This window comes from Asterias amurensis, chromosome 18 (genome assembly GCF_032118995.1).
Source record: "Asterias amurensis chromosome 18, ASM3211899v1".
NCBI classification, from domain to species: domain Eukaryota; kingdom Metazoa; phylum Echinodermata; class Asteroidea; order Forcipulatida; family Asteriidae; genus Asterias; species Asterias amurensis.
The window spans coordinates 16,610,664-16,623,885 of record NC_092665.1 but is presented as its reverse complement, the minus strand read 5'-3'; the positions used below and the strand labels follow the sequence as shown (position 1 = coordinate 16,623,885).

The following is a 13,222-nucleotide window of genomic DNA, read 5'->3' as shown; positions in this document are numbered from 1 at the left end:
ATTAGATATCGTGTGCCTCGTGTGGCTCGCAAACCGCTATATATGTGGGCGCGGTTCTAAACTGTAGTGTAGCCCTGTCGGCCTCTTGATAATTATTTTATTGTCAGTTGTTTCATTTTATTTTATGTTTGATACAAACCATAAAAACAACCTTTATATTTTTGACTAGATACAAGACTAGCCAAGATATTCCCAATACGATTAAATGAAACATTGAAGCCGCAGGAAACACGTTTTATTGATGTAACCAAAAGAAAAGAGAAGGGATTCACATGGAGTAAATAAGTCTCACTTGAGTAAAAAATAAAATAAAAATAATAACAATACAAAATCGTGTTGAAAAGTCAAGTGGTGACAATACATTCGCCGTCCGTGAACTACATGTACACCACTCAAATGTGTTTTCTTAAAACAGACACGAGTGCATTTTGGCTGACAGAAAGCTGTCTTTACAACACGCATCGGAAAGTCACGTGACATTATATCAATCACTTTTAATGCACGCTGGTAAAAAGATATGAAATATAGATGCATCCTTTATTTATTTATACATGGATACTGTAATCGTGTGCCCGTAGAACGTCAATCACTTTGTGTTTCAATTCGAGTAGTCCTTTTTAGTCAGTTGATGCACACATTTCGCGCTCTATTTGTCATAAGGGTAGTTACTTATTTGATTTTTCTATATGAGTGTGTCTCAAATTAAACTACAATATTATGAAACATTTTGTGTCGCCGGAGTGTCTGCTCCTTTAAGGACAACTCGCTAGGGCAAATGGGGAAAATGCAGTCACTGGTGATGTGGGCAACTGTTTGGAGGGCATGATGGCGATTTGATATACTGCTTCAGATGCCCCATGATGTGTGACAATGAGGGCGCTACACTCTGACATCACACATGGAAGTTGGTGTAACATTAACCAATGCAAATACGAAGGGTGTTAATGCAAAACGTTTTAAGCTTAAGGGGTTCATAGCCATTTCCTTCACTGTAAATTCAGCAAAAAACAACAAAAAGCTGTAAGAATTGTGGGAGAATGAAATAAAGAGGTGGTTGGGGGGGGGGGGGTACACCATGCGCAGTAGGGCCTGTAAGTGCCGGATGCCATCTTGATTGATGAGTAAATGTACGCATGAAAAGGGAATGTAATGTGGTCTCTAGCACTATAATGGGGGGCACTTATGTCGACTGAATGGAAACGTCTACCCGTGTCTTGTTAGGAAGGTATTATATCTACTTATTTATCCTACCTCCATGGTTCTCTATTGGTGGCGCAACTGTCATAATAAGTTCACTGATTTTAGTTTTGTTTGATGATTATGACAGCTTTACTAGTTTCATTACTTAATCAATACGGTAGGCTACAGCTTTTAATTGCTGTGGATAGTCTGGTAAAACAAACCTCAGAAGAGCTATCTTTTAATAATCGGAAAAATGCACAGCGCCCTCTACTGGAGAAAGTATTTTTAATAACCCTTTGTTCAACATTACTGTGGATGTATTTAACAGTACAACATGCTTGCTGAAGGAACCATAGTAACATTGTCAATGTGTTTAAACTGCCAAGTAGGCAGTGGTGTGTTAAATGTTTGAATTAAAAAAGCGTTGAAGTCGACTTATGGCGTGAATTTTAATTTCGGTGTCTATTAATGTGACAACCCAAGAGTGGTGCCAATATTATAACACCCCGGTTTTTGCAGGTTGCTCATACTCTTTTTGAGTTAAGATAAGGTACGACATGGACCACCTTGACACATCATGTAATGCTATGCTATTTTGTATGGCTACTTTCGATGAATCAAGTTAAGGTGCAGTACTAGTAGTGTAGTAAAAATTACTAATTAGTAAACAAACATCAACCCACCCTGGTCTCCACACCCGTGCACGTTTCTCATTTGTATCTTTCGCTTCACGCCCCCCTCCCACTCCACACACACCCCAAGCAAACTGTTTTTTGACTTTTACATAAACATTCCATAATTACCAAAACGGATACAAATAGCTTTTAAATTTGACAGTTGATTTTTGATTTGATTAAATTTGGATTCCTTTTAAAACATCACCCATGACAGAGTTTGATGAACTAATTGAATTAATAAAACATCAACATTTCCATTCAATGACCCATATGGCCTCTTTGTACATAGACTGGCATTAACAAATTACACGATTATATTACTTAACAGTGTATTTTTAAATGTGTGTGCTGAGTTCATTTAGTTTTAAGACCTCACTGTTAATAGCACAGCACTGTCGACGATGTGTTTGCTCCGTACTCAAAGGTAATTTGTTCAACCATTTACTTTTGCACAACCAAACCCATAAGACTAATCTTTGGACTTAGGACGAGTCCCAACCCTGCACTGTAGCGTGCAGACCTAAAGAGTAATCCTAAGTTAGGATGAGTTACTCGTCCTAACTCGAGACAAGTGTGAAATCGACGGCGGGTTTAACAAAAAACAACAGGTGGTCATGCAATACATGTTTAACCTTTGATCATTAGACTGGAGATCTTACACACTAAAGCATCAATTTAAACCCAAAAGATATGCAAATGAAAATCTTGCTCTGTTCATGGTTTAAGGTTTTAAAAAAAAGATTAACCTCTCTCTGTTTAAAATTTTATTCGACACTGGTTATTATCCTCACTACTGCGTTCGTCCGCCCTCCAAATTCACTCAGTGTGAAAACATCGCGTCGTGAGGCTACGGAGTCCGACCAAAGACACCTCGACATTTTCTGCAACCTTGACACACGATTCATCGCACCCATGAGCTACAGTTTCTTACTGTTCGTTGCTTGTTGCTTCTTCGCTTTCAAAGCCCTAAAAAGTCCCTGGTAACTTCAACGAGGCGAGGTTCTACGTGGCTAGCGTCTATGAAGTATTGACTCTATCATTTTGGTTAAAGGCCTACCTGTCAATCATAAATTGGGGTTATTAAAATTACTTGAATTTTCTTCGCCCAATACTTGACGTCAAATTGAATCAATTGTATAATTATGTATGTTGACTGAATAGATGACCTGACTTTTTTTCCCTCGAGAATTGCGCTGTCTAACCATGTTTGATTACCTATCTATAAATGGATTCCGTTACCAAGTTACAAAGTGTTATGCTACGTCGTAAGCCCGTCGCTAAGGGGAGTGTATTATGCAATGGGGTTTTTGGTTTGGCTTATTACTGTTTATCATAACATCTGAAATCGAGGGGTATTATTTTGAGCTGTGTTGAGAGGGAGGGAGTAAAGCTACATCCTAATGACAGTGCGTGTTGTGAGAATGCATGCCCACCCCCCGCTCCCACGTCACAGGATTACATGATGTTATGACTTGTCAGCATTTATTCACTTAATGGTGGCAACTGGCGTAGCTAAACAACTGTAAGATGTCATGACAAATAATCTTAAAATTAATTACTATTTATTTTGTGATCAGTTCTAGGACATGGTCGTGCTCTTTAAACAAACCAATTACGAATAAGACAAAGTCTCAAGAATTCTAAATTTACCACACGTAGCTATATACAAGAACATCAAACATGACTTAATATTTACTAGCGGGATGCCGCGCCCCCCCCCCCCCCCCATCCCAAAAATGTTAATAGACACCTTTCAGGCTCCTTCCAACCTATAGCACTACCCAATGTTTCAAAATTATAAAGCTTTCGTTTGATCCCATCCGCCTTGTCCATAATTCTCATGCCGTTTGGAAGTGACTGCTTTTTTTATAAATATTCTCCATTTAAACTTAATATTTTCAATAAATGAGTCACCTGTCAGAAGGATTTCTAGGAAGTCTGGTAACAACATCGACCAGCGGTGTTGACACATGGTCGCCTGCGAAACATCAATCTGTGAGTTGCTTCATTCATTCAATGCAAATTCGTGAGATTTGTTTCGGTTTTGTCCTGGCACCCGAACGGCAGGTGGGCGGGCAAGGGGCAATGAGTGAACCAATCCGGAGAACCATCTGCGAAACACTGTCCAATGAGTCACCTGTCAGAGAAAGATTTCTAGGAAGTCTGGTAACAACATCGACCAGTGGTTGACACACGGTCGCCGCCCAAACTTCCTCCAATCAGATGACTCGTAAGTGGGAGTTTGGGTCAGGGTTTTGTAGACTTGCAACCCGACGTCTGAAACCACACAAACGTATTGAATTCCACACACTTAACCGTGTTGATTTCCACAAGTATGCCATGCCACTGGACCTTCTAATTTCAATCCAAGATGGCGCGGGTTACGCTTTTAATAGTATAGATAATAATTACAGTAACCTTGGTTACGTGTTACCAACGGCAGACCAAACAACTATAACTTAATTATTTCAACCGCGAAAAAAATAGTATGTTGCGAGCAAAGGGGGTGGAGTTTAATTCATTCGACGGCAGAAATGGGTTAACTCGTCATCGATAGGAAGAACTCATGTGCCTTTGTGCATTGTTTCATTCGGCAGCGATGCTATAGCTCTTTGATAAAGAGTGTCGTCAAAATACATCTCTGGTCATACCAAATACAACAAATTTCAGAGATTTGGGAGTCCTGGCTCAAGTGTCAACCACCATGAGGACCATCTGCCTAATGTTGTTTCTTGTCAAGTTTGCGTGTGGTGTGCATTTACCAAGTGAGGTCTGTAAGATGTATAATGCCTGGGGCAACGTTTACATCGGGGGAATATTTTCCCTTCATGGTGACGGAGGTTCGGAGGAGAAGTGCGAGGTTCCACTCCCCGTCTCGGCCCTTCAGTTGACCGAAGCCATGGTCTTTGCCGTGAATGCTATCAATCAAAATCCCACAGTTCTGCCTAACATCACTCTGGGGTTCCGAATCTACGATGACTGCTCCGAGATGAACTACGCTCTATGGGAGTCCATGGCACTAGTCATAGGAACACAACCAGTTCTCCAAAATAGAAGCGAAAAACAGACTTGCAAACTCCCCGGACCGCCACCAGGACAAGCAGATCGGGTAGTTGCCATGGGCTTTGTAGGAGCAGGAACACATTCTTCAACTGAATTGGTGCTGAGTACAGCAACGCTCTTTAAGAGACCTGTTATATCGTATGGTGCGACAAGCTACAAACTTTTAGAAGACAACGAAGATGGTTATTTCTTCACCACCATACCGTCTAATAGACAGAAAGCACGGGCCATGGTTGATTTACTTGTTCACTTTGAGTGGACGTTTTTCTTATTGGTAGCTGCAGGTGACGATGAAGCTTGTGATTTCGGGAAGCAAGTTATCGAGCTTGCAACCGACGCAGGGTTGTGTATTCGCGAACTTGGTCATGTTGAGGATGAGGACGATGAAGAACTGAAACGTGTAGTGAACAAGTTAAAAGACCAACACGTGACCGTACTACTTGTGAGTTCATCCCCATCCTCTGCTAATGCCGTCTTGGAAGCTGCATCAACGGCACCCTTTGCAGATGTCACATGGATCGTGAGCAGTCTAGTGGAAGAAGAGGACTTTACAGTAGAAAACCAAAACACCATTGGTGGGTTATTCATACGTTACCACAACCCGGAGCTGGTAGAATTCGAAGAACACTTTCGCTCTCTGGTCTCGGGTGTCAAAGAAACTTCTAATCCCTGGTTCGATGAGTTTTTTAAAAATGCAGACGTCTGCCAAACATCGATTAAGAGGGGGTTTAGCACAAGAGTTCCGACTCTTGCTCCGGTTATCGACGCGGTGTTCGCTATGGCATACGCACTGAATAAAACAATCAACCAGGATTGTGAAGACGGTCTCTCGGACTGTCTCATGAATGAGCCTAAGGTTGACAACAACATTCGGAACAATGTCAATGGTGTGTCTTTTCTCGGAACTAAGGGGGATTTCCGATTCCAAAACGGATCTGTTCCGGGGCACTTTGACATTCGAAACAAACAGTGGGTTGATGGTATTGTTAAGATGACTGACATTGGTTCCTGGCGATCAGACAACACACCGCGATTAGAAATAAACAATTCCTTGATACGATGGTCTCGGAACAGCAGTGAGGTCCCCATCTCAAGATGTGGGACAACATGTGACTTTAGGAAGGTCGTTGTTCCTGTTAATGTGCAAGATGCGGGCCGTCACGGATGCTATAAATGTGAGCTTTGCACGGAGAACAAATGGCCCATTAATAATTACGCTTGTGCTGAGCTCAACAAGATTGCCCTAAGCTGGCAAGATCCACTGGTAGTCATTCTGGCCAGCGTGTCATCAATTGGATTACTCCTCTGTGGATTAACATCATACGGTATGATAAGACACCGTCATCATCCCCTGATCAAGGCAACGAGTCGCGAACTCAGTGCCGTCAATATCGTCGGAATCACCCTTGCGTTTGTTGCCGTGTTCCCGCTCCTCTCGACACCGAGTCCGGGTATCTGCGGCCTGGCCAAGACTCTCTACGTCGTGTCTTTCACCGTCATGTACGCCCCCTTCTTTTTGAAGGTTAACCGCATCTATAGGATCTTTGATAGCAGCAAAAAGTCAGCTAAGCAGCCAAGATTTACTGAATCTACTGCTCAGCTTGTGATTGTCGCCATTCTGATTGTCATACAGGTTAGTTTTTAAATCATTGTTGGTAAGCCACTGGCAATAATATCCGTGTTGTTGAAAAGTAGAGGATGGCTTTAAAACCTGTATGCAATATTGTTATACATTTTCTCACAATGCCCTCATCTTTAACGGGAAAGTATCCTTTCGTTTATGGAACTAATCGATAAAACTAACCCTGTACAAAATTTATTTAAAAACGTGGTAGCGTTTTTGAGATATTGCCGAAAATCCGGAGTGGTAATGTCACCGCAGGACGAATAGTTATCGGTTTTGGAATACACAATCTGTAAAACGCTTGACAGAAACTTTTCTCTGATTCAATTTTTGGGGGGGATAAAACTTATACATTTTTCCATAACCACATTTTCTTCAAAGCGAAGTGATTATCAAAATGCTTTATACCATCGAAAGCTGCTGTACTTTACAAGCAAGCAATTTGTATTGCCATTGATTTTAAGGTCAAGGATGGATCTGGGGGTTTGATTTATTTTATTTTATTTTTTTATTTTATGGGTGTACACTCGTAACAATTCGAGCGTGCTGAGCCAAGCTATAAAGGTGTTCTGTTTTTGCTGTTTCTGAGCCTTTCCGGGTTATGGTTTCAGCAAAAGTAGAAAGAACAGTTTGTGTGTGTTTTATCTCACACACTGCACACATTGGGTTGAACTTTGCTTGGCGAGGTATCAGTGTACAATGTTTGCGGTAACACAATAGATGGATAACATGGTTTATTAAAAAACTGTCTTCGCTGCCTTGCAGAACAAAAGCTGAATTACAAAAAATTTACATTTATAAAAAATAAAAATGCAATACAAATGCTTTGTAGGTTCTCATTATTTGAGAACGAGGCCATATTTTTTATTCTACTGCCACGGAATAAATTTCGGAATTCAGGAGATCGAGACGTACTACTTGAGTTCTGAAGAAAATGTCCTTCATATAGACCCCATGCATTGGCCGCCATCTTTGGTGAAATGTACAAGCGTGAAAGGCTACCATTGGCTGAGAGTTGTGCGCAGCGCAGCGCGTACACGCGCGTACTTTGCAATATTGTGTTACATCAAAGATGGCGGTCGATGACGTAATGTGCAATTCATCTATTTACTACTGCCTGGGCGAAAATGGGTCATGACCCTTGGGAAATACGGGTCAATAACTAACCAAGATGATTTTAAAATGGTTTTGTTGTTGTTTTGTTCCTTGCAGTTCATCATAATCATAATCAGCGCACTAGTGGAACAAGAAACCTGGACCTCTGAACAAGACCTCTACGGCAAGACGCAACGTTTCAAGACCAGGAACGTCTTCTGTAAATTCGGAGCTGCAGGGATAGTAGCATCGATGTCTTACAACTTCTTACTGCTCCTTGCATGTTGCTTCTTCGCTTACAAAGCTCGTAACGTCCCCGGTAACTTTAACGAGGCGCGGTTTTACGTGATCAGCATTTATACCAACATGCTACCGATTGCGGCTGCCGTGCCTCTGTTCCTATACGCGGAACAAGTCATACATATCGCTGTCGCAGTCTGTTTGATGCCTATTTTTAATGGATACGTTACTTTATTGGTTGTTTACATCCCTAAGCTTTATGTTATTCTAACCAAAAAGACAGATGAAGGGGGTAGGGATAGGTCACTGGGTGAACCGAGTCGAATGGGTATATCCTCTACCCCTCAGGACCGTAGGTCTTTTGTTATGGGAAAGGGTAGCGGAAATAAAGTGCAACCGTTTGATATCTCAAATACGGGCGGGGACGACTAATTAGTATGGGATCGATGTTAACGTCACGGTGACTAAATAATGATTTTCAAAAATCGCGAATTCGCATTTTGTACGTGTGACAATTTTGTCAGTGTTATTATATAAGCACCACATTGATTAAATTAAGAGCTAATGATAGAATTATGTCGTTACAGTCACTAAGTGTATAGATTCGTAAACAAACAATCAGCACTTTCATCAATAGCTTGACGTTGCAGATAGATAGTTTAGAATTGTATAATAAATTCATAATTCATTTTTTAATATTATCTCTTCACGGTTGACTTCTTGACAAGGTATAAGCCTTGAAACTATTGTGTTCATTGTATGTGAATTTTAATCTTCAAACATAACCGAGATGCGACAATTTATCTCATTACTTTGAACTCTTATTACTATCTGGTTATGAACCAAACTGTTTTTAGACTATTTTGTATCAGGACAAAACAAAATGTTGCACGCATAATAATGATCAGACTAAAATGCATCTGGTGAATAAATAATATGTTAAGTTTCTCTGCAGCCCTTTTACAGGCGTTTCGTGGTAAGAGAGATGTAATATTTACGCCCGAGTTTGCTGAAAACCAATTTCTCAAGATTCTTGCAGTAAATTACTGGAATCGTAGTTAAAAGATAGCCATGGCTTAATATTTATGCACAATTGTTTACCCTTTCGGTAATATTTGTATAAAAGTACAAGTTCTCATGGGAACAATAAATGCCTCTCGTTAAACGGCTACGGTAATTTTTATGGCGAATATTTTTGTGCACGGATGAAATGGACACAATAGCTTTTCAAGGCTTTTGCCTGGCTCAATGCTCATACTGATTAAATGCGAAGGCGTCAATTTTAGACAATATCATCATAAATGATGAACAATTTCCTGTTTACTAATGAGCGTTTTTTTTCGTAAGAGCTAAATTATTTAATCATCATTAGCTTCGACAAGTCAACTGTGAAGGGAGAATTAATAACGATCTATAACAACTAGATATATTAACAAATGCGTAGACCTACTAATGACTATCGAGTTTTCTTTTGATGTTCCTTTTTTTCTACAAACACAAGCTAGCGAGGTTTCCTCGTACCGCATAGAGGCGGCTGGGTGGTACAGTGGCTAAATGGTTAAATAGCTGAAAGCAAAACAATTTCGCTGTAATTTATTTAGTCTGCAGTCGTGTTTTCTGTTAACAATTAACATAGTTACATGAATCCTGATAAATATAACAACACAAATACACCCAACCATTCCAGCAGTGGCGGAACCCCCCCCCCCCCAAAAAAAAAAAACCAAACAAAAACAAAACAAAAAAACCGAAGAGAACAAATCAAAACAAAAAACAATGTACACCGAGGCCTACGGACAGAACTCTTGACATGGCAACAAGCACACCTAGCAATTTCCAGTTTAAAAGATTTCAAAACTTTCAGGGGAGGCGTCTGAGAGCACTGAGCGGGCAAGTGCCCCCCCCCCCGACTCACACTGGATAATGGAAGAAAGAACGTTTTCCATGAGATGTAAGTGGTAGGGCAAGCATAAAGAGGTCAATAGCAGGAGTAAATGTTTGAAACAGAAAGTGAGAAAGGACAACATTACACAATGGAAACTTCATACTAGCACTGTTGTTCTTAATATTATTTATTATACATGATATTGCAATAATCAGATTATACAACAGTGCTGTCAAATGTAAAGATGGAATGTTCAACGAGGCTATGACAAAACTTCTTTTTCTCACATCACAGATAAAGCATTACGATGTTATAAGTACAATGACATGGTGGCTTTATACACATTACAAAGAGAGTTTGGACGTTATAAATAAATAAAGATTTTAAGCAATGGAATCGCAGAATTAAGATTTAGTGTTTATGCTACTACAGTAAACTTAAACCCGTTTCAGACAGGCGCTCCAGATTCTGAATTGAGTACATGAGAAGTTGACTGACTGAAACAGTTAGGAGCGACTTGACGCGCTAGAAGTCGACAGATCGACTGTTGAAAGTCGACAGATCGACTATTGAAAGTCTACAGATCGACTGTTGTAGTGAATGACTAGAGTCGCTCCTAATCTATTTGGTTCGGCGCGACTCTGACGCGCGTCTGAAATGGCTAAGTTACAATACACTAGCAGCGGCTATACCACACACTTTCATTTGGGGACCAACTTGAGAAGGTTATCGGACAGTGACCCCCCGCTCTACTCTTTTTCTAAGGAAGAACGGGAATATATTTCCGCCTCAACTTGTATCCAATTCCTGAATAAAAATAGCACCATTATATTTATTACCAGAGCCCAATTTCACTGAGTTGCTCAAGCAGAGAGTTGTGTTTAACAAGTTTCTTCTAAGCAAAAATAAGCCTGATATCAATCACAAATTGTACATGCGACATGTAGTTTGGATGGTTTTTTTTTTTGTGCTTAGCGACTTGCTGTACTTAAGCAGCTTTTAAAAATTGGGCCCTGTTGTTAAAAGCAAGAGTCTGCAAAGTGAAATAAAATAAAGGACAAATTAAAAGGTAAACTGAACATAAATGTCAATTAACAGAAAAATAGAAAACCAATATTTCTCATCCCCCGAAACAATATAATTTTATTTGTAAAGATGTCACCATCAATTTGAAGACTTCATTTTTAAGTAACCATTCGATACAAATAATGAAGATTTAATTTATTTTCAGTACAATTCTGGAGGGCAGTAACATGTTTTAAATACACACCAGCTTTATAAAAAATAGCGCTTCTTTTTTTACACTTACCACAGGGCAGTTTCACATTAAGCAATATTTTGTTGCTAAGCAAATTTGGGTTTATACAAGCTTAACGAAATCAATTGTAGTGCTGGTTCTTAAAATATACATGTGAATGTAAATATAACATGCATTCTACATTTAATCTGGCATGCAATACTGCATGACAACCCTTTTTGATGCTAGTTCTAATTTGTGGCTGATTTTACCACCAAAGTCATATTAAAATATACAATAGCTATTTCCTTGGACTCGATAAAGTCGTCAGCTTTCATTTAAATTACATGCATGTTCTGCATTAAATATGGCATATAAAAACAAAAATCCAGGGGAGATTTTTTATAATTATCGTCCCAAAATGTTCTATATATAACTTTCAATGTATTTCCTTTTGTAATGTTCTCAAACAATAAGTGACATTGTTCAATAACTCTGAATTTGGATTGAAAATGGCGTCCAACATGACCACCGAAAACTGGTCGCTCCGTGTTGTAGCTGTCCACTACACACCTCTGGCAAGGTGTCTATCAAATATTTCCTTTCATATTGTTTTCCGTTAAAGATTCTGGACACTATTGGTAATTGTTAAAGACCAGTCATCTCACTTGGTGTATCTCAACATATACATAAAATAACAAACCTGTAAAAATTTGAGCTCAATCGGTCGTCGAAGTTGCGAGATAATAATGAAAGAAAAAACGCCCTTGTCACACAAAGTTGTGTGCTTTCAGACGCTTGATTTCGAGACCTCAAATTCCAAACTTGAGGTCTCGAAATCCAATTTGTGGAAAATTACTTCTTTCTTCAAAAACCATGTTACTTCAGAGGGAGCCGTTTCTCACAATGTTTTATACTATCAACCTCTCCCCATTACTTGATACCAAGTAAGGTTGTATGCTAATAATTATTTTGAGTAATTACCAATAATGTCCACTGCCTTTCAGGGTTAAATATTAACCTGTTATAAAGTATGTATGAATATATATCTGATGTGTGTTAGCCTTGTATACTCAGTAATTTCCAAAGTCCTGTGAAAAAATATCACAGGCAACAGTTACGCGGGTGGGATTTGAACCCACGACCTTTGCAATTCTAGAGCCGTGTCTTACCAACTAGACCACCGAGATTGCCCAGCGGATACCGCAACGATATTTAAAAGATATATTATATCTGACTAGAGGAGTAATTCAATACGACTCCGCTATGTCAAAACAACCACATCATGTTGATCTAGTTATAAAAGAACGCTAAAAAATCACACAAATTAGTCAACTATTCACTAAAGCAACAGATAATAACAATTAACACAATTTTGAAGTAACATTAATTTTACCAGTGAGGACCCCGAGTAAAGTCTCTTTGTACAAATAATATAACCATAAATCTTTCTTTACTTTTTGGTTCTTTAGCTGGTACTATGTACGCCAAGATAGTATCCGAATCATTATTCAAGCATGATAATTGGTCCTTGCAACTAAGTAGGAATATTTTATTCAGTACAAAGGTCGACCCACATAGGTTTCATTAGACCTCAATTTAGTCATAATTTGTCTGGTTTTTCAAAGGGTCCCAAAAATCGGAACATCATGCCTGTTTAAACATTAATCAAGATGAGAGAAATTTCAAGTAACTCTACTTTTTGGTACGTTAAATTTTTCAAATTGTAGTTTGGTCCGTAACTCTGTCAATATACGGCTTTGACTTTATTCTATAATATATCAGTTGGTGTGGAGATAGGAAGGGCAAGGGGAAGGTCATACTGTTTGATTCAGAGGCTTTCTTGGCTGTTAAGGAGTCAACTTGTTGAGTTTTCTCCATGGATGGTATTCTGCAGCGGTGGAGGGCTGCTACTTTGCCGGAAGGAGTTACGGTTATTCTGAGCTGTCCTCTCAATGGCTCTCCGGATCTGGTAGAAAGAACCCAACAATCATCAATCTTCAACAAAGTCTTATACATGTACTACTTCTTAAGATATTATACTTGAAAACACCAAACCTTTTTTTTTCTTATTTTTTCTTTTTCTTTTTATTTTTAGGGGGGCGTTAAATGTATCAATAAAAATGCAACAGTAAAGCCATTTGTTCTTGTCAGGAGCCATTTGCTCAAGACCTTCTGTTACTGTGACCAACAACACTTGGAGCCCCTGGAAGATGGCG

General features: G+C 39.3%; 2 protein-coding genes across 4 annotated transcripts in view; one reads left to right on the top strand and one right to left on the bottom strand.

The window, feature by feature from the left end:
• Positions 1-4,563: 4,563 nt before the first annotated feature.
• LOC139950361 (metabotropic glutamate receptor 4-like) lies at positions 4,564-8,313 on the top strand. The gene is made up of 2 exons (XM_071948981.1): positions 4,564-6,555; positions 7,759-8,313. Exons 1-2 carry the CDS (start codon positions 4,564-4,566, stop codon positions 8,311-8,313), a joined length of 2,547 nt encoding a protein of 848 aa, XP_071805082.1.
• A 1,645-nt stretch (positions 8,314-9,958) lies between these two features.
• LOC139950431 (chloride channel protein 2-like) overlaps positions 9,959-13,222 on the bottom strand; it is a 30,172-nt gene continuing 26,908 nt past the window's right edge. For all 3 annotated transcript variants that reach the window (XM_071949108.1, XM_071949109.1, XM_071949110.1), the window contains one exon: positions 9,959-12,972. In XM_071949108.1, the coding sequence (XP_071805209.1) occupies positions 12,862-12,972 (111 nt within the window). In that variant the 3' untranslated portion in view covers positions 9,959-12,861. The remainder of the gene's footprint in view (positions 12,973-13,222) is intronic.